The sequence below is a fragment of the Mytilus edulis genome, chromosome 5 (genome assembly GCF_963676685.1).
Source record: "Mytilus edulis chromosome 5, xbMytEdul2.2, whole genome shotgun sequence".
Lineage (NCBI taxonomy): Eukaryota > Metazoa > Mollusca > Bivalvia > Mytilida > Mytilidae > Mytilus > Mytilus edulis.
This window is the reverse complement of record NC_092348.1, coordinates 36,678,577-36,701,751: the sequence shown is the minus strand read 5'-3', so window position 1 is coordinate 36,701,751 and position 23,175 is coordinate 36,678,577. Positions and strand designations below refer to the sequence as shown.

The following is a 23,175-nucleotide window of genomic DNA, read 5'->3' as shown; positions in this document are numbered from 1 at the left end:
TTTACATACATGAATATTTCATTTTTAATTAATACTATTTAGCCTTGAATCATGACATATTTGCCACTGGACGTTAAACTAACGATATTTATTCAAATCATTTTCGTTATTAGGATCAGATCTCTTGTTTTGAGTATGTGTTGGCTAATAATTACTGAATATACATGTACTAGTATATAGAGACGTACTGTTAATTATTTATTTCTTATTTTCGAAACCAAACAGGAAACAGAATAATTTTGAGGTTTAATATTATATATATATATTAGAAAATGAAATAAAAGTGTGTTTAAAAAATAAATGGAATGTTTAGACTCAGCTTGAAAGTTTCAGGCGAAAATACGATTTTATTTTACCTATTAATAATTACTTATGAAGTCAAAAACACTAATTTCTTTCCATTCTATACCTCAGTTAATTTGTATCAAATCAAATGGCAATAAATATTTAATTGTTAGATTTAAATACAAACTTTCAGTCATTTTGTATACAACGGAGTAAATCAATTGATCCCAAATTAGTACATATCTTGGAGGTGTTAGTTCTAAACATTTATCTATTGATATCTATATCCTATTGAAAATATCTCTGTCGGTATGTATACACTAAGTATAAAAGTGATCCCTATATAAATATCAATGGCTCTTATGAACTAATGGCGTCTTATTTACTATGAATGATCTTTTATTTCCTGACCCATGCGAGAGACCTGTCATTTTAGGACGAATGATCGCGTTCATTCATGAGTATCATTGTATATATGTGTCAGACAGGTAGCCATTTACCTATGTATAAACATATATTTTATTTGTAAAGTGAGAAATAACTTTCTAAGGTTGTCATCAATTGAGGAAACATGTGCTCGAAAAATATGTAAGTAATTTTTATGTATGTTCAATTATATGTAGCTATTTATCATATTTCAGAGTGTTATTTTAGCAAAGGTTGACACTTGAACATATTTTTTTTCAAATTTCATTTTTTACTGTTAAATGTTTTGTTTTTTATATGAATGATGATATATACATGTAGATTCTATTTATAAGATAAAACGGTAAATTTTGAACAGATATATCATGTTAAGGAGGGGTATTTGCGAAAAATACCAGTCGAGAGAATGTTAAATTTCACAAGCCGTAAGGCGAGGGAAATTCATTCTCAAGACTGGTATTTTTCGCAAATACCCCTCAATAACATGATATATCTGTTTAATTACACCGAATGTTAATGTACTAAAACGCATTGATGATCGTGACGTTACAAGCGTCCAGTCGGATAGAGTATTTTTTGGCAAATACCACCGCAGAGAGGGTAAAAAAGGCATATCCTTTTAGCAAATACCCCGGCGGCGTTAAAAATGAACGATATTCATTTGATAACAGTAAATTGGTGAAAAATACACTGGCTATTAACCAATCAAAAACCCGGATTCTTACATAAGGTGTAATTAGGAACAAAAGATCATGGTTTTCGTTTCCAAGGATATCGTCAGATCTTCAAACGATACAACAACTCTGTTCTAGAAATATTATATCTTACAAGAATGCAAAATATACCATAGTCTTTTCAAATGGGACGCGATTGCACCCCTCTGATTACGACCTTTCACATAATTGGGCAAAATTATGTACATGTACAGTATGCATGTTTGGTATATTTTTCGTTCTATTTAAAAATGAAGAAAATGCCAGCAGTGCAACGGAGAACGACGAGAGGAAGATAAACTGAGAAAAATCAAAAAAGGAAACGACAGGTTTTAGTCTACATACATATATACTACAAACAAATAAAGATTGAGGAAATTGAACCAAACCGGGCCAAAAACTACGATGCTCTCTAGTGTTGAGCTAGGTTAAACAGTGGTAAATGAAGATCCAGTCATTCTGTATCTGCTGACCTTTGTACTCTAGCATTATCTAATAAAGTAAATGATAGAACTAATAAGGATTACAGTGGCGGATCCAGGGGGTCCGGGAGATGGAACCCCCTATTTTTGGACGATCCATGCATTTGAATTGGGACATCTGGTTTGAACCCCACTCCTCTTTTTTGAAATGGCTGGATCCGCCCTTGGGTTAGATCGCTGTGTTGAACGTTCGCAACAGGCTATTGAAAATCCTTTGTCGACTAGTTTTCAGTTAATATGACATACAGCTAATTTATTGATCAGAAGAATATGACAAATAAAAAACCGTATATGATGTATTCAAATTTTTCAAAGAATCCAGACGATATATATGTATAGGTGCATTGAAATGCCCTTTCATGCGAAATAAATCACATTAAATAATATTTATTCAATTAAATGCATGCACGTTTAATATTTATGTATGTGCATATTAAGCAATTAAATTCCAGTTTTTAAGAGTCTGAATGCAATTTTTAGGTTTATGTATTTTCTTACTTCATAAATCATTCTATTTTCCTTTAAATGAGACATATACCGTATATGATCAGTAATTTATGAATTGTCATTTTTCATATATACAAGGATTTGCATAGTTAGACTATAGTACAAATTTTGATATGTGAAAATAAAATAATTTATCACCGTTAAAATATTAGCCTGGCATGCTGATCTAACCTCCTCTAAGTGTCAGCACTCTACTGTCTACCAGTACACCAGAGCTGATATAAGACATCCAATCGTAGTACTAATTTATCGTAGGTGCGTTCGGAACATATATACCTTAACTTATGTAGTTTCAATTAATGTATATCGGCCTAGGATCCCAGGCTATCAAATTATAAGAAGGGACATCTTAGCGGTGTTTTCAATGAATAATTGAAATAAGTTGTAAATTGAAATAAGGATAAACCAAAACATTTCACCGCGGTGTGAGAACGGCACAAAACGACTGTAAACTATTGTAAAATTTGATCTTTTCTAATCCCCTAATTCCTTTTTATACCTTTCTTTCCCATTAATCACGCCTCCGTGTTTTTGGGTAATCGAACTGACGATTTAATCCCATTGATCGGAAAATTGTGGGAATGTATTTAGGTATTAAATCGCTTACCAAGCGTTTACCAATATGTAATTGTCTACAATTTCGGCTATTAAGTTTGTTTTATGAATGAAAAAGAATGTCCCGTCTTATTGCATGTGACACATGAATGTAAGTAATAACGAATATTGTATCTTTGGTATTTTATACATGAGCCGCCATACAAAGATAATTAATGCAGATACTGTTTGCATGGTGATTTATAAACCAATCCTTTAAGGATGTTTACTATTCTGTCTGGCCTATTTGGTTAATATGCTCTGTATGAAGCTTTGACCTTGAACTTACCGTATTAAGAACAAAACCAAAAAAAATTAACAGCTTAAGTTATGGTATGTAATAAGCTTTCAGAAAAGCATATGATATGTAGTAGTGGAAGTATATTTTGTTAAAAATAATGACAAATGCAGAATGATACTTAATTATTATGTAGTATGCAAATTCAAACTATAACCTATGACGTCAAACGCACTATTAAAAATACTAACAATCCACTAGGATAGGTCAGTGAAGTTGTTCATACTATATAAAATCCTAGGTATAGGGTTGTTACTTTTCCTGCCGATGATGGTGAGTTTGAACCTTCGACGAGGTGTGGTCAATTTCGTGGTTAATTGCCACTTTTCCTGCCGATGGTCGGTAGTTGGCACCGGAAACTCTGGCTTCTTTCACCTGGTATAACTGTTCGAAAAGAAAAGGTCAAGTGTGCCGAAAGTTGCGTTTTAAACACCAACGATCTATGAATAAATCTTCAAGACAAAATTAACTTTAGTAATAGTGATCGAGTGCTTTTGAACCACAGTTCAGGGACTTTTGTTCGTGAATCAATGCAAGTGTTTAAAAACATTTACGAGGCCCCTCATGGGGGGGTCCTAGTAATCACATAATCACCATTTTTTTGCCAATATAATCACATAATCATTAAATATTTGCTTATCTTTAGTAATCAAATAATCATAAACTAAAAATACAGTCCTAGGTAATCAAATAATCATGAAATATTTGGCTTAATAATCAAATAATCATTAAAAAAACGGCCAAGTAATCACATAATCAAAAACCCCATGAGGGCCCTCATTTACTATACATTACTCTTCTAGCTATAAAGGATTGGCTATCAAGTCTGGTACTATAACCTAACATTTACCTTGTTATCCGAATGTGATAGTTTTATGAGAAACTTCACCGAAATGATCCCCTCGTAAAAATCTCTCCTACGTGCAAGGTTACTATTGCCATCAGTCTTTAGGGTGAGGACGACAATAATGTTGTTATAACTTGTGTCCAATTACTTTTCCTACTTTGGGAAATAATATATGTTTTATGAATTATTCAGTTTAAATTTGGGTCTTTTATAAAGTAATTGTTCAGTAATTTAAAACGTTGGGTCTGTCCTACAAAGTAGACTGTTTAAGAGACTTATTAATTCACTGTTGAAATAAACACATTAAAACTAAAATATGACAATCTTTATTTCCCTGAAGTATGTTCCTTTCTCGAATATATTCTGACCGCTTCATTTATCAAACATAAAAGTGGAAAATATGACCGTTAGCATGAATATAAAGTTAAGTGACAATTCATGATATTCCTGTCACATTTACAAATTCTTTTCATAAACAAAACAGAAAATTTTACTTTGCATTTCATACATGGACATTTGTTTTCAATCCCGAATCATTGCTGTACCGAAAATAAGACATATGTTATATGAGCATCATCAAAAGAGGCAAAACTACAATATTGATACGAAAATGCAAAAAAATAAAATAAAAGAGGAAGAATGAATGAAAAAACGGAAGGAAGATCAGTACCCCCTTTTATAGTCGACATATATCTATAATAACTCATTATTTCCCACAAAAAGCTTCTACTTTTCAAATTCTCCAAACTGGATTTTAAGTACAAGAGTACCTAATGCATTTCTTATATAGAAGACATATATGTAACAGTGTATTTAAACACAAATTCTATGGATTCGAAAGGGTTGCATAACTATCATTCTAAGTCGGTTGAATGCCTGTTTTGGAGTATTTATGTTATAAAATGGAGGGTTTCAGGAGTGAGGTCAATACCTCGTAAGGGAAATTCGTTAGTCGCTAGAGTTGGCAAGTAAGTTTAGTAACACGAGTAAATAACAATTGCTTTTAATTGTAGTTAATGACATTTTCACAAATATGTTTTCTAAAGGTATTTTTTTCTTTCTGCTCAATGGATTGTTGCCTCCAGGAGACTTCACATTATTCAAACCTCCGTGACATGATCGTTTTAAAAATATTTTCACACTTGTCAACAAGCCATCTTCTTGTTTCACGAAGCGTATTTAAATACTGATGAACCAAGTTTACCTCGCGGGTAAACTGCCGGACTCACTACATTAGGTCTAAAAAAATATAATTGCCTTATCAGATGTAATGAAATAAAACCATCACTTCGGTGATGGTCTTAACGGTTCAATGAAAGCTTTGTCATACGAGCTTCAACGAGATCTGTTATAGTTTAAATCTTTTAATTTCGGTATTTCATTTTGTATTTTTGACCAGATCAGTGTACATATCGACAACGTTGTGATGATGGAATAAATAAACAAGGAGAAACTAAGTCTAACCTGCACAATATTTGGACGAACGGATTAACTTTCATGATTAATTAGAAAGGATAATACACATTTGGTAAGTTGATTTTATTTTATTATTTATTTTTCAAACAAGATCTTAACCCAAAACCATGCAAAGTGGAAAATGTTAATTTATTCGTTCATTCATTCATTCATTTATTTCAAATTAAATGCCCTAATTAGATACCTGTGTAAGATTTAATTTGTAAGTCTTTATTTCTTCTCCTTATTTTTTTTTAAACCCTTATCTTTGACCTTCGATGTACGACATTGTTAAATGAATTTATTTAAAGAATAAATGATTGCATTATCTGAAAAGAAATGATTAGTAAAGCAAAATTTTCTTATTGTCTGCCTTTTTGAAATCAAATCGTAAGCAACTCGTGAGAAATTGGATGTCTTGTAAAGTTCACATTTAAGTTCCGTTATCTGAACACTTGCATTTGGGATTATAGCTATCTGGTGTCATTATGCTAGAGATTATTTAGTGCACGGAGGTTATCGCCAAAAAGCATGATGGTGAATAAAAAAGATACAAAATCTGATTAGAAATATCGTATTAAAATCAAAATGCATGCCAGTAAAAAATGTATACTAAAGGTATATCTATGATTGTACTTTTAGATCTGCATATGGATATTGTTTTCATTTCTTCAAAAACTCATCGCAAGCCATTAATTTGCATCACATACTTAAAAAGTGATATTAATTTATGTTTTATAAATAAAACCAATCATGATTCTTACATTTCATAGTTTCATGGACAGATGAGGGGGGAATTTGCTGGAATAGTTCCATATGTATTACATTTAAAATCAGCATAACCAGAGAAATTTGATATAGTTATATATCTCTGGCTTAACACAACGGAACATTAAAAGATAAGATATCATATTATTGAATTATATAATCTACCAACAGAGGAATGAGCATCCGTGTGCATATTTCGTATTATGTTTTGTTTACACACTCAAATTCCAAGTGAAATATTTGTTAAAAGTTGACAGGTATTTTAAGATGTCTACCTGTGGCGTTAATTTGTTGTATTATGATTGAAAGGAATGTAAGATACAGGTGATATATCAATAGACAAAGTACATTAACTTAGGGTGGTCCACCATTTTCATTTAAATATTCACACAAAATTAATTTTAACTTAGGAATTTTTATTGTCCTTGGGGATGTTTAGCAACAAAAACTTCTTTATAATTGAGATATCTTTTATTAAGAGACACGTCTTTAAGAAAATTGTGGTCACTTTTTTTATTTCTCTCCTATCTCGTTCGATTGTACATGTTTTCCCGCAAAAACTTGCAAAAAAAGTCTGGTGCCACAACATTTCAACATGCATGGATAATTAACCATACAACTTTATCAAGAATGCACTCTTAAGAAGCACTTAAAGAATATCTATTGATACATTCTACCTTCATGCATAAGTTTTACCCAACCTCAAGAAATGCTCAACTATAATGGAATCCGATAGGAATATTGAATATGTATGGACGAAAATAACACTTAGTGACTTGTGTTCTTTTTCCCTTGTTGAACGTTTATGTATCAGTAGTGTCATATCGGGGCCTTTTATAGCTGACTATGCAGTATGGGCTTTGCTCATTGTTAAATGCCATACGGTGACCTATAGTTGTTAATGTCTGTGTCATTTTGGTCTCTTGTGGATAGTTGTCTCATTGGCAATCATACCACATCTTCTTTTTTTTTATACAGTTAATGGTATATTTGGTGTATTTTGTCTATGTTTTGTTACCTCTTGTTTCAAATGCATGTGTGACAGTGATTCTGAACAGTATTTATATTAAATATTCAGACATTTTGAAATTCATAATTAAAGAAAGAGATTATCTTTTTAAAAATAAAATAAATGTCTCCACTTTTTGGGCAAGAGTACATGTATATATAATAGGCGTCTGTATTTTAACTCTGGACAAATGAGGACAGATATATTTTGATCACAGTACAATAAATTAAAGACCTCAAATAACAAGCCTGTGAGTATTTTGTTTCTTATGTTTAAAGATGGTCACATATTGACACTGAAATGGCTTTACTGTTTTGTCTTGTTGTCGCGTTGCTGCCTTGTCGACGTTTCAACACACATTGCATTTCTTGATATACTTCCTCCATTTAGCACTCCTTTCGACGATATTTGAAAACAAACAATATGCCCGATGCTTTGCTTAGCTGTAACTACTATTTAAAAAGCCATTTCTCTCTTTTAAAAACTAAAACCCAATAAATGGCCTACTTCTTTTGTTGAAAAGAGCAGACCATTTCCATACAAGTGTTCATCTTGATTTCGGGTAATTTGGACGATTGAATTACAGTTTGGTTGTTTCTTTAACATCTTTAATAACAGACCTTAGTGTATGGGCGGGACAAAATGAGTATTAAAGTAATAAATAGTCATTTCAAACTGCAATTTCATCAAAGATTGATTTAAGTTAATTGGACATTTAAATGTGCTGATTGAACGGAAATTGTCCTAAAAAAAGAAAATAGAAGCAATGCATGAAAATATTAATTCCTGTATAATAAAACACCTTTTTTCGAATAATTGAAAATACTTTTAATACTCAATCTAGTTTTCAAATTCGATTTGTGAGTTAAGTATATGACTGTATTGTCGGATACCAAATCGTCTATAAGCTTTTGATATCGGTTTTCCTCATTGTCGACATTCGTATACGATGAGCTATAGTTGTTAACTTAGTTTTACTTGTTTCATCAGTTGGTCTCTGTTGAAAGGGTTTTCTCATTGGCAGTCATACCACATCTTTTTAAAGTCGTTCGAAACAAACAAAAAAACAACTGTGATTGTTTTTCAAAATGATGACAAAATCAGCTTAAACAATGTTTTAGATTTTAACGAGAGAAATTTATGTATTACTGAAAAATTATTACACCAGGGTTTTCGATATCACAAACTAGTCAAAACATTTACTAAATTTTATCATCGGTATAAAGACATCATTCGTAAATATAGCTCAACATGCAGACTTCTAATACGTTCAGGTATTTCACATCCAATTTTTTATGGAAATATTCTTTATAAAGCACAAAGGTGTCAGTATTCACCTCAGAAACTTACAAAACCTTTGAATAGACTTATTAAGAAGGGATATAATTACGATACTGTTGTCAAGTCATTAAAGATTGCATATTTTGGTGTTAATATTGAGTCACTGATAAGGTCTTTGCATCGGAACTAAACACATTTATTCTAAAAACAGTTGTTGGCATGACACGGGTTATGTTCTTCTCATATATGTTATGATGGTATGATACTAAACCCCTAACGGGAAGGATTGTGCCTGATGTTCATATGATGAAATCATAATCTTTCAGTCAGTTTAATTGAAGTCTGGAGCTGGCATGTCAGTTAACTGCTAGTAGTCTGTTGTTATTTATGTATTATTGTCATTTTGTTTATTTTCTTTGGTTACATCTTCTGACATCAGACTCGGACTTCTCTTGAACTGAATTTTAATGTGCGTATTGTTATGCGTTTACTTTTCTACATTGGTTAGAGGTATAGGGGGAGGGTTGAGATCTCACAAACATGTTTAACCCCGCCGCATTTTTGCGCCTGTCCCAAGTCAGGAACCTCTGGCCTTTGTTAGTCTTGTATTATTTTAATTTTAGTTTCTTGTGTACAATTTGGAAATTAGTATGGCGTTCATTATCACTGGACTAGTATATATTTGTTTAGGGGCCAGCTGAAGGACGCCTCCTGGTGCTGGAATTTCTCGCTACATTGAAGACCTGTTGGTGACCCTCTGCTGTTGTTTTTTTTTTTGGTCGGGTTGTTGTCTCTTTGACACATTCCCCATTTCCATTCTCAATTTTATTAAACTATATTTTTCTCCAAACTTTGTTAAAATTTTTATATTGTTCTTTACAAATAAAATTATGTAATAAATACATGTACGTAATGGTTTCCAATATTAATGTCAGGGTTATCAGGGCCACCACTCTTAGACAGCCCTTCGAATTTAATAATGAACTAGATTATATATAAAGTTCCTTTTTTGACCATATAAACATGTTCATTTTGGCCTTTTAGAAAAATTCCACAAAATCAACTGAAGTTAATTAAAATTAAATTAACAGGTGCGGATGTGTGTCCCATTTTAGTGGCATGACGATGTTTTCTCTCTCAGAATAGTCTGGGACATGCGATCAATAGATAAAAAAAATAGCTGATGGTCATTACGTGTCCATTTAAACATGTACCTGTAATAATCATCTAATTTGCTGACAGATTATGACGTATTTATCTTTGATCTTAACAGGTGTAAATCTTCTGATTTTAGTGATTACCAACATTTCACTTAATAGGATTTTAAGATTAGGAATATTATTGCAATTCAGTAAATAATAAAGCTTTCGTCACGTGACACAAAGTTATTAAAATAGTATTACATAATATTTAATTCTGCATTACTTTGATCTTTTATAAATTTACTTCCTTAAGTTGAAAATCAATTATCTTCGATTGGTATTTTAATTGATTTTTGGTTGCCGAGCTTTTAATTCAATAACTGTTAAGCATAATTTAAAACATATTATACTCAGTAAACAGTACAGCAAATATCACTGTGCTTCGTACTCTCGCATTGTAAAAATCCGAAAGTTAGTAAAACATGCTAAGATTTGAAAATAAAATAATCTTAATGTAACATCTCATATAGTTTACATAACTGAATGTGTTATTCTACGCTGAATATAATTACTCAAAATTTGACTGTTTCCGAATTTTTTTCATTAAAGGATGTTTTTCGCCAATACGAATTCATCTGTACAAAATGTATGGTACTGTCTGACGAAACTTTTTTTGACAAATGTACATCTAATAATAAGAACTTATTATGTCCAGGTATGTTAATTTTTCAAGGATAACTCGCAATCCGACAACATTGAAGTTAGACAATTGGTAACATCTTTGAAAATATGCCATAATGTTGAAATAATTTATAGTTGGAGCATATTTCCTTGGATAATAGCTTGGAAGACCTTTTGAAAAGCCAATGTCCAAACTTAGATCGAGCTTTTCAAACAAATAAAATTTGGACATGAAGTAACGTCTGCCAGTTTATTTGCTTTTCCAATTCAATTCTGGATCTCCCTAAAACGCTTACTAAATAAAAGATGACCTATTCAGGTGACCAAGCAAGACATGTGCCTAGGTTTCAGTTGACCATGCACGACATGTGCCAGATTCACTTAAGTTTCAGCTGACCATGCATGACATGTGCCAGATTCACTTAAGTTTTAGGTGACCATTCAAGCCATGTGCCAGATTCACTTAGGTTTCAGTTGTGCTCAGTGGAAATGTTGATATCAACATTTCTGAATAGACTAATTTATAAATTCCACGAAATCAACTGAAGTTAATTTAAATTGAATCGACAGGTGCGAGTGCTTGTCCTATGTTAGTGGCCAGTAGTATTTATAAATAACAAAGAAGTAATCATTTGGAACATGCACGCCAATGTTATTATATTAAGGTGACTTTGGCATCATGTGCTTATCGAAAAACGTTTAGTCATGCATTGGATATGTTTTTGTCTGTACCCAATACATGTATGTACTAGAGAGAAAAAAACCGTCTTGGTTAAATTTCTTAACGTTAAAGCTGTGGTTTCGTCAATGGAGGTTTGTTGCTGAAATTTGTTCTGGGCTTATTAACGATCGTACAAATCATGGCGGCCTACCAGGAACGATGTTAACGTAAACCGATCATGAATTAAACAATGAAAATAATTCAGTTCGAAAGCCCATATAAATATGTATATATTTACATATAAATATAGTTACGAATATCTCTTTAAAAAGAAGTTATACTATAGTACGCTTTTATCTCATTTGACAATTTCGAATTAGTAAGAAATATATATCCTTGGAGCCCAATTGATCTCGAATTTGTCTAAATGTTTGTGTATCCTAGAGTGGACTTACATTCCACGATACCAAGGTCATTCAGGACTTACCATTTATAACTCTCACTTTGACAGACATAATCTGGACACCTCAAGCGTTATAAACTGATAAACAACTTAACAATTTTATAACAACTTCGAGTCCGATCAGTTATCAAATACAAACACGTTGAAATGTAATCGTAAAGTAGATATGATTGTTCCCATGTGTCATTAGATTTTTTTCCTTGGGGTTACACTCAAATGTAAATAGTTGAATGAGGGACATTTTGACAATTTTGATAATTACGACGACTTCGTGCTAATCTATTTCATGTTGACGATGTTTTATGTCCGTATGAAATTTCGCCCACTCACTTATACAATTGCTTTTGGATAGTGGCATACGAGCGGAAAGGTTCTTTATTGTTCGTATATCCTTCATAAACAAAGGGGGGAATCCTTCATTATCAAAGCATGTGTTCATTCTATGTTCTCATCATGTTTTTGAAACATTGTATTTCGAAAAATTATTTTGAACTTTTCTGACTTTTTTCTTGTGTATCACAGTGTATATTTTCAATTTTTGGTATAGTAGATACATATTGTATTTTTGTATAGTATTTTTGTATTTTATATGTCATTTATGTACAACGCCATTGAATACATATTGTATATGTAGAAATAGGCGTTTAATTTTAAAAGTTTTCATGTTTCATGTTTCATCATTTCAGCTACTTGTTAATTCTGTACGTAATTTTATACATGTGGACTAAAAGAATTCAAATCTGTAAATATGGTCTAGTAGCATGTACAATTGCTGTTGGATAGTGGGAATATGAGCGGATTGTTCTTTATTGTGTATATGCCCTTCACAGACAAAGGGGACAATGCTAAATCAAGGCATTTCTTCAGTACATTCATGTATTCATCGTCTTAGCTGCTTTTAAATCCTGTACGTAATTGTATACATGTAGGTTAAAAGAATTCTAATTTGAAAATATGGTCTAGTAACATGTACAATTGCTATTTGATAGTTGATATATGAGAGGAGAGGTTCTTCATTGTTTGTATGCCCTTCATAGACAAAGGGGGACAATGCTAAATCAAGGCATGTATCTAGAACAATCATGTACTCATCGTTTCGACCACTTGTTAATACGTAATTTCAACCATGTAAATTTAAATAATTCTTATTTGCTTTAATATCCCTGCGATCTGAAGCACAAGAACATCGTTTCCTTTGTCTATGTGCGCAGTGTAGATAAATGTACTTGTATTGACTTGACTCGAACACCTTAATTGCATTTTCTCATTTCAAGGTCCTCCCAAGTTTGAAATTGGAGAACTGCCATACATGTTGTATAAAATGCAGAATTAAGTATTCATTTGTCAAATAAAAGATGATCTGAATTAAGATCTTATGCAATCCGGCATCTCTGTTGACATAATATGCAAAAACATTTTATTTACCTTGTCTCTTATGACCTTCATTCATTAACAAAATAACTTTTAAAGAACTATAATGAGTATTTTATTCAATTTTGCATTTAGCAAAAGAGCTTTCATTACAAGTGGTTCCTATCTATTATACGTAATGTCTAGTTCAAAAATATTTGTGCTTCAATTTTGATTTTACATTCAGTAATTTACAACATCTGTCCATAAATTTACTTTTATTAAGTGGCCAAATGCTAGTGTATTTATTTTCATTTACACGGTTTCGATGGGAATGAATTGGCCTCAACTTGTTTGAACTGAAATTAAATTTCTTGTGTACACTCTCTCGATATTGACTAGAAGTTCAAGGAGTTGTTGTATTTGACTAGTGGTTAAATTCATCTTCTATCTTCAATGGTATCCGTTTCTGGAAATGAAATATAAACAACCTTATCATGTGTATTGCATGATATAAACATTTTATTCGTTCATGACAAAGTCTCATATATACAGAAAAATAATTTGTAAGCCGGGCATCTAGCTAAATATTATATGTTATTAAGATCGTGATATTATTCTTTTTCAGCTTACACATACTATTTTAAAATAATTTTCTTGTTGTAATTTTATTATTGAGACTGTGGTTTAGGAAAATAATCTGCTAGTACTTGGGTAGTAGTACTTCCATATAGTAGTCAAATACAAATAACCACGTTGCTTTTTATTGATTGAACGTTTCCTAATCTCAGATTATACTAAATTTTCTAATCTGTAACGCTTAATCATTAGCACTACATTTCATTGACATTTGTTTCCAACGTCATTAAATATTTTTAGTCCTAAACGCTTCTCTTGCCCTTGATATATATAAATATGTTTTCCAACGACTTTTATATTTATGCAACGGTTCATTACTTCTGTCGGTATCTTTCTCTGGCATAAAGGCTAAGCTGTGTCCTTCTTTCGGTATCTTTCTCTGGCATAAAGGCTAAGCTTTGTCCTTCTTTCGGTATCTTTCTCTGGCATAAAGGCTAAGCTTTGTCCTTCTTTCGGTATCTTTCTCTGGCATAAAGGCTAAGCTTTGTCCTTCTTTCTGTATCTTTCTCTGGCATACAGGCTAAGCTCTGTCCTCTTTCGGTATCTTTCTCTGGCATAAAGGCTAAGCTTTGTCCTTCTTTCGGTATCTTTCTCTGGCATAAAGGCTAAGCTTTGTCCTTCTGTCGGTATCTTTCTCTGGCATAAAGGCTAAGCTTTGTCCTTCTTTCGGTATCTTTCTCTGGCATAAAGGCTAAGCTTTGTCCTTCTTTCGGTATCTTTCTCTGGCATAAAGGCTAAGCTTTGTCCTTCTTTTGGTATCTTTCTCTAGCATAAAGGCTTAGCTTTGTCCTTCTTTCGCATAAAGATCAAAATATTATCTTACAAGGAAAAAAAGGTATACTGTGGTTAATTATGATACATTTATATGTTTTTTAATTTTTGCTGAACTAATTGATATATATTTATCATTTAACGTAAATGCCCTATTGTATTTAAAAAAAATTACAATTATATCCTACATGTTGAGTAATTTCTACTTTATTACACCATTGGTACTATGGTACTGATATAATATTGTTGTCACCGATCTTGTCCTTGAATTAACATGTTAAGTTTCCTCCTTAATACCTACCTTATATTCATTTGAGTATTGTGACACGTCGTATATACGTACAATTGATGTTTTATTTATGGTTACGACAGCTATAATTTGTCAAGAGTAATGTCAACACAATCCAATACACAACAGCTGGTAGCAACAACAACGTACATATAAAGTTATAATGGATGTCATCAGGTGCTATAATTAGATTTCTAAAATTCCCCCAAGTTTTTCTGTACGATCTTGATACATTTCTTATAATCTATTTCAAGTGTGTATATACTAATCCTACGGTAGCCTTACTTTACATGTATGCATTTTCTTTTAAAACTTTCATTTATGCATTAATATGCATGCAAGAATGTGTTGAATATCCTTTTATGGCACAACAACCCAACAACACAAACGTGAGGTCAACTTGCAGTCTTCAAAGTAGACAGGTGTCTCTTTACAATATATACAATGTAAAGCTTTTGATCGCCTTAGTCTAAAATAAAAGCGAAAAACATTAACTAAGATTATAATCAGATTTGTTGCACTAAGTATGCACAAGGAGGTTATATAATATAACATCCTTGGTATGCATTAATAAAGATTAATTTGCAGAAAAAATCCCTTCAATCCTGGCATAGAGGGATACACAGTCATTTGCTCAATTTTCGATATGGTCATGCAAACTTTGATCGACAGTGCTAAGTTACATTTGATATTGTTTTAAATGCTCCGCATATTATTTCATTTATTTATAATAAATAGATACATACATAGTGCTTCGATAGTTGTGTCATCTAAATGAATGGCTGTGTCTTGGATGTATGACGTTTTGTTTGAAATTTAAAAGTTCAAAGTTAAAAAAAAAAAATGTTAACTTCCATAAAGACACACATATAAAAAAAATCCTTTGGAATATGTACACTATGAACTTTATTTACTATATTAGGTTAATATCATCAATATCTCTTCTCTTCTATATACAAGTTCTTTTAAAAATGGTGGAAGACTTTTTTTAAAAGAGTTATGCCCCTTGGAAATATCAGATAAATGCAATGCTTTGGGACACTGGAACTCTGTTCTTTTATTTGTTATTGATGTAATTGGATATCCGAAACATTGTAAATGTTTTATGGCAATAAATAGAATAATATCATGCATTTGTGATATAATAGGAGAAATTCGTGAATTATTTAAAAGCTATCATTTTACCGTTTTCATATTATAGTTGTGAACATTTAAATTTAGATATATGCCATAGAGCTTACTCCCTCGGGAGAAATTATATATATAATACGCATAAAATTAGTGCGAATTACTTTTGTATTTCAATGGTTATGATTTAACTTTTTGTAACAGTTTATTTTATGGTGTTCTGGTGAAAAGTCAAAGGGTGTGATGTTGACTTGAGACCTAAAAAATGTTTACCGTGGAAATTATAAGTCAAAGAGATGGTGTGATTTACATTTAGTTGTTCATTGGATTTAAGGCCTAATGTAATTTTTTGTAATGTCAACTGCCTTCAAATCAAAATTTACACATTATAGTATGCTACTTCATAATGTAAATGAATAAGAGTCTACCACCTTAATGCTGTTATTTGTTCACCGTTGGTACCATATCTCCTAGTTCATACCAAACTGATGTCGAGGTTTAACTTCTAGATCGTTTCGATATCTGACAATTAGACATGTTATTTTTTGTGAACTACTCAGTTTTACAGATCCTTTATCAAGTAGTAATACTATAATACACAGGTTTTACTTCCAATCGATTCTAAGAAGCCTTGGTTCACGGATTCGGTACCAAAAAAAACGGGGTTACCTGTGACTTTAAATGAGTTTTTGCTTTCCTCCTTTTCCCCGCTTAGTACAAAGATGCTAGATGTACACAACTAGTTCATATACGTTTTTCCGATATACAGTATCAATTTCTTTTTAAGTGTTTCAAACTTTTATGTTATTTATTAAAGTTTAATATGAAAATTATTTGCCAGAAGTCTCCCAGTATACATTTTTGTAAAGCCAATTTAGTTCTGACATATTGCATTAACAATTTTTTGATTGAATTACACCATGTCTGTTGTTTGATATCTTTGTAACAAATTGAAAAATCAAATACTCTATTCGCAATTAAACACTGGCCAAGATTTTGTCTCAATATTTTTATCTGCACGTGATCAAAAATATGTTCACCTGAATTTTGAGGTAAACTATTGACAAAACTATTAGCCGTGTAACACAAGTATTTGATTTCTAAAAAAAAACCTCAGGTAAAAGTACTTGAAATGTAAATAAAGTACACGTTTCTCTTACAATGTCTTTCCGGTATTACCTTTAAAATGGAACTTATCTTCAGATAAGAGTTGCGTCGCTCAATTTCGTTCAAGGTTGGAATATTCCGAAGTCCATAATTCTATGGAACGATTGGTTCTTTGGCCGTACCATCATGGACAAGGATGATAATATCATCAACGAAGTTATTAAATGATTTTATGCCTTAGAGGTTTAATCGTTTTCATCAATCTGTTGCAAATGGGACTGATCATGTGACTGATGTCGTCTGCTTTATGCACGCGAGCTTATTGTCATAATATTCAATAGAAAATGATATTAAAGTAGCTGGAACGTAGTGACACTGACCGTTTGTTGTCAGCTTCATCAATAACTTCAAAATGAGGAGGGATATCTGCTTTGGGGCTAAGACAAAAAAAGCAGAAAATAATTCAACCAAGGTTTGTGCTTATTTTCATTTTCAATTCCAGAATTTTCTCAAATTGTCGTTTTTTTCTTCTTCTTAATACTAGTAATCCTCTATAGTAATTGTCAATTTATATATACGAGAAGAAAATTACAACTGTTGTATGTATACCTTTCGACAGCTGGTTAGCTTTCATTTAGTATATAATAAAGTATTACATGGGAACGATTTTCTGTCATATTTCATTTATTTATAAAGCTTTCATATACTTCAAATTTCTTTTTCATTTAAAAAGTTGGTCAGTTATTCGACTTTCGGTGAGCAATTATACTAAAACAACGTCTTTCCATGTCTCGTCGATCATATCAGTTTAAAAGATTTCAAAATCTTTTAAATATTCATCTTTTGTATTTGAAACCTAACTTATCTACAGTCAAGATCACCCGTGTACGAGACGAGTGCAACAGTTTTCTGTCTGGGTATGATAACTTTGTTATGCATGACCTTCGTTCATCTTTCTGTATCTCAAGTTGAACTTGGTAATAGAGAGATAATTTAAAATTTGACCTATTATAATATGTGATCATGATAAATACAACTGGCCAATGGTTTGTCTTAATGATAATTTTTTAAGCAAAATAATTATTTGTTTAATCAGTTTCTGTCTAGTGGTTTTGAATTTTCCGTTGCACTTTTCACTTAAAATTTTTTGTAAAAATTTATTTCGAAGAGTCTATCTTTAATTTAATTTTCTAAGAATAACAACAAATTCCTTCGTATATTTAATTTTCCTTCCTTATTTATTATTACATACACCTGTAACTTCTAAAAATAACAAACTATTACAACGAATACTCATATACATACATGTATATCTGACACGTTTGAAAATACTTATGGAAACAGTATTTTATGCCATGCTAAATCGTAATGGTAAAAAATAATGTATGCGTTCAATGCAAGCAGTTGCGGATCCAGGATAAGACGTAGAAGGCGGACACCTTTGAAATAAAAGTCTGATATTTCTTAAAATTTATATGAATTCCAAGTATCAAGTTCATTCAAATTTTGTTTCAGTATCTAAGCCTTTTTCAAAAATCCCGGATCCGCCAATGGCAAACGTGTACTTATACGATATATTATTTTCATTTTCACAAAAGTAACTTAATCAAATGAGAAATTAGAGTTTAGGCAAAGTTGTATAATTGTACTATAATTTCTCAGACTGACATCCAAACCACGACACACAGGAACATGATTCATGGTGTTACTAATAAAACTTTAACTTGGGACTTCCGTTCGACATTTATCATCCAACAACGGACGCAATTACAAAATCGGATACCTAAACTTTTAACATTGTAAGATGAACCCTATATAACTACGTCGTTACTCAACCTAGAAATCTTTCTAAATTTGAATTAAATAATACTAAAAATCTTTGTTGTGGTTTTCTGCACTATTTAGTTATTTCAATGAAGATTTGGTTGATTTAGTGCAAGGATAGAATTTCTATAAAGAAGTACATGACGAAATACAAATGACACTATATATATAATATATCCAATCATATTGTGTTGTAAAATGATGCCCTTTGTGGGTTCTTGATTAAATTAATAAAATGCTTATCTTATCTTATCTTATAATATAAGAGAATACTTGTATGTGTGACTCTTTATGCAACAGTTTACATTTCTTTGATTGTCTACGCTTTTTACTGTTTAATAATTTTTTTCTCGAAAATTGTTTTATTGGACGAATACATTCTCAATTTTATTAATTAAAATTGTTTGAACTTGGTGTGTACGTCCAAAAGGATGTATATATGTGTATATTTTCAGGACTTTGTCTACAGGATTTTTTTTCTTTACGCAGAGTAAACTATTGTTGCATGAACAATTTCCCCAGTATTCTACTCATTCCTCTATTTCGGGGAGGGGTGTAAACCAATGATACAATAAAGCAATTTCAGCTTTAATGTAATCATGGTAATGGCTGAAACCGTTATTGAATATCTGCTGTTTCATTACTATTATTAATTCATTTTCTTTTCATCCGTTTTACAAAGTTCCACAATAACGTCTTTCTGATATAATTTCATTTTTCTTTGGTTCCAGGTGATTACAAATAGAACATTTAATTTGGTTTCTGATACTTTTACCAATTTTGTTTCGCAGTTCTTATATCCATAGCATTAATATATAGCACAGGGAATAATGTGAAATTCTCACAGATTCATATTAATTCAGTTCATTGTTTTCACTTTGATGTTTCTTCAGGAACGGATTAGCGACGTATCTGTCTGGGAGTGACCGTCCTCGGTTAGATATAACCATGTACTGTCCCAGTTATTGCTTCTTCAGCTGTAATTTAAGACACAAAATTCAATCATCTGTTATGTCTTTTTTACTTTTTTTCATTCTGGTTCTTTATTCCCTTTCATTTTCTACTTAAGCATGATATTTAATCTATCCTTGTTTAGCTTCTAGCGAAGTCAGTATTTAATGAAGACATCCGAATCAGTTCACTGATGCGTTTCGAACATCATTATTCTGATGTAAACCTTTGATCTGTTTTTAATCATTATGCCTCACATAATTAATTAAAGAATATAACAATGAAAGATGTTTTTGATGACTGCTGGGTCAGTTTTTATAGCAAACAAGGTACAATGATAACAAAGATGTGTCAACTGTCATCACTTATTGATATATTAAGCATAGGCATGCGATGTATTGGCTGATAGGACTGAAGTATAGATAGTCTGTGACAGTGTGATCAGGTACTAAGCCTCCAGCTTTCAGACCACTCGGGATTTTCAACTTTATAAAACTAGACACGAAGTATTAATTGTATCATAAATGAAATTAATCCCTAATAAATTACAAGTTCGCTACCAATCGATTTTAACGTAGTTTAATAAAGTGAAAGATGTGCTTTTTCTTTATAACTTATTTACCAGAATTAATTTTGTTGCATGAAAATGTCAAAATTTAAGTAACATACCAAATGAACTTCTTAACCTGACGTCAAATAAATGTTTCCATAAACAGGAAAGTATCATTTCAAGTACATATTTTTATTTCGTTCCTTTATTTACGTGTTTACTTGAAAACATTGAATTGAACCTATATGTGCAAATGAAGTAACAACTTTTGTCACATTCATTTATCTTCGTTGTCCTGATTTGTGAAGAAAATACAGTTTTATAAAAAAAAACTGTTTGTCGGCTTAGGCCACAGGATGAAACATTTTCTTTATGATATAATATTGAATAATAGGTTTAGATAATTTGAAGCATTACTTGATATTTTGACCCGCACACAAAGCCTGCCAATACTACAAACTAATGTAATAGTTAATTGTTCAGATTATATTCTATATTGAAAAGTGTCACTGCATTGCAAATTTGAAATTGCATTGTACAAGATTGCAGATTGATATACTGATAAATGTTTGCTTAAATGCAAGTGTTAAAATACTTTTAGATTTTAACAATGATAACAGTTTTAAATGTTAAATGTTGCTCAATTTTAAGTTTTTCTTGACGTTTCTTATGTCTGATTTTATTTAAAGTTTGATAGTTTATTTTGAGGATTTGACGTTGATTGCAGATCTTTGGTAGTTTTTATTAATTTTTTTGTCAGCCTTTAAAGCTAGGAACGATTAAGAGCGTCCGATATTATAACTATGCACCTGTCTAATGTTGAAAATTGTATGTTAACCTCAAGATGTCTATAGGTCATTTATATTGCTTAGTTGCTGTCTTATTGACATATACAACCACACATATCCATGGTAATGGAGATTCGGTAGACCACTTCATTTGACTCTTATGTGTAGTTGTCTCATCGGCTATCATACTAACACATCTCCATCTCTTTGAAGAATAAAAGAGCATGTTTTTCCGTAGATTTTTTAGAATACTACAATTTTAAGGGAGTTTCCATTAACGGTTGTTCTTTTTACCATTTATCTGTGTGTTGTTACTTTTAGACCAATAAGCTTGAATGGTCATAAAGAATATGATCGATTCAATGAACAAGTCTGTCAACAAGATTATTTTGATGTATTCTTTGATTAAAAAGATCAAATACGAGACATTTCAAACTTAATCTTAATACAAATATGGATAATTAATCGTTGAATAGAGTATTTCTAACCTAATGACCCATCGCAAATCATCTTAAATATTTTCTGAAAGGCATACAATCCGGTTGTTTTTTTATAACAATTTTAAAAAGCTATCCATATATTGTTGTTATAATGATGATGGACTGTGTATAATAGATCATTTTTTTGTTGTCTAAATTGTTCTTAATGGACATACCCACAAATGCTGTTTTGAAATCTGGGTACCAACGTCTCTGTTTTAAATGTCATTTTAGCCATCCAACTTTGTAATTTGATATGGCGTGTACATGTAATAGGTTTTATTCAATCGCCATTGATGAGTCATTTGAAGAGTTTTTGTAGACGAAACAAGCGTATGGTGTACAAATAAATAAGCCTGGCATCTTTAATGAGTTTTTACGAAGACGCTGATATAAAGAGGATAGAAGTTGAATTACAAAATTGGTTCATTCCACTGAATTTTTAATGTGCCAAGTGTCCAGGTATTTTTGCGTTCTCTGTTCGCATCTTCCAATTGTATTCGGATTGCAATCACTGTTAAAGTTGATGCAATTTGATGCATTAAATGTATCTTATCAGTAGTGATTGTAGCTGAAACTCCAACAGTACCCATTATATGAAAAGCCAGCGGCTTCGTAATTAGATATAATAGCTTCAACAGTTTAAGGCATATACGATACAGTTTTGATCCCGTATTTACATTTTGATAAAAAAAAATCCATATAGACTATTTTTTACCTGATTAAATCAAACATGTAATAAAAAATATACCTTCATGTGCTACTTTTTGAGTAAAATGAGGTGGAAATTTTGTATATTTGCTCAAAATTCGGATTTGTGGCCGTATTTTTCTTTTCGAAAGAAAGACATAACTTTTTTGTTTTAAAAGATGAACACAAATTGTTTTTTGTTAAATAATTCGTAATTTCTGTATTTTATAAGTATCCTAAAAATTTATACATTTTTTATTCAGAAATAACTCATATTTATCAAATGTTCATGAATGTAGAAAAAAAACATAATTTTTTGCTGCATATTTATCATATTAAAAACAATTGCATTATTTACGTTTTTTATTTGCCATGGCATTGTCAGTTCGTTTTCGACTAATAAGTTTGAATATCCCTTTGGTATATTTTGCCTCCTTTTTTTATTATCTGCAAACAAATAAGCAATGAACCAAACTGGATTTTAAATACACCATTAACCATATATTTGAAGGGAAGAAGTAGGCTGCTTTGTCATAAAAGACAGAAAGATGTATTTAGAACTCTTTATAATGGATACCATGCATTTAATGTACAGTTGTGGATTTATGTTTTGAATGTTTCAAACAAATCTAATTTAAGAGGAAACAATGCACAGACATGTTAATATTAAATATATCTAATAATTTGGAACGCCTTTTGCCGTTTGAGTAATGTTCCATAATATTACATTTTGAACAGATTTGAGTAATAAAACATCATGAGTAGATTAAGAAACAAGTATTGTGGAACTGTACAGTTATTAAAACATAAAGCGATATAATACTTTTAATTCACTTATATTATGAATAGATATGGAGAACACTTCATACCAGCTTTGCCTAAGTACTCTCTAATTCAATAATCTTCTGTCCTGGGGAAAATCGCGTGAAAGTCTAAGCTCTATTTCATAAATTGGATTCAGTATTTCGGGTAAGTTTTTGCTATAGTTATAATTATA

General features: G+C 31.3%; 1 protein-coding gene and 1 long non-coding RNA gene across 3 annotated transcripts in view; one reads left to right on the top strand and one right to left on the bottom strand.

The window, feature by feature from the left end:
* The first annotated feature begins 628 nt into the window (after positions 1–628).
* The window catches only part of LOC139523576 (formin-J-like), a 47,267-nt gene continuing 24,720 nt past the window's right edge, over positions 629–23,175 (top strand). The window contains exons 1-2 of one of the 2 annotated variants that reach the window (XM_071317698.1): positions 629–873; positions 5,552–5,680. Coding sequence is in view for 1 of the 2 variants with exons in the window: in XM_071317696.1 (XP_071173797.1) it covers positions 17,309–17,368 (60 nt within the window). In the remaining variant the exon portion in view is untranslated. Of the gene's footprint in view, positions 874–5,551; positions 5,681–16,914; positions 17,369–23,175 lie in introns of those variants that run through there. The other variant, XM_071317696.1, reaches the window with a different exon arrangement.
* Positions 13,224–17,103, bottom strand: LOC139523577 (uncharacterized). Its single transcript, XR_011664647.1, has 2 exons — positions 16,969–17,103; positions 13,224–13,431 (listed from the first exon to the last, which is right to left on the bottom strand). It is a non-coding gene; the product is annotated as an uncharacterized lncRNA (long non-coding RNA).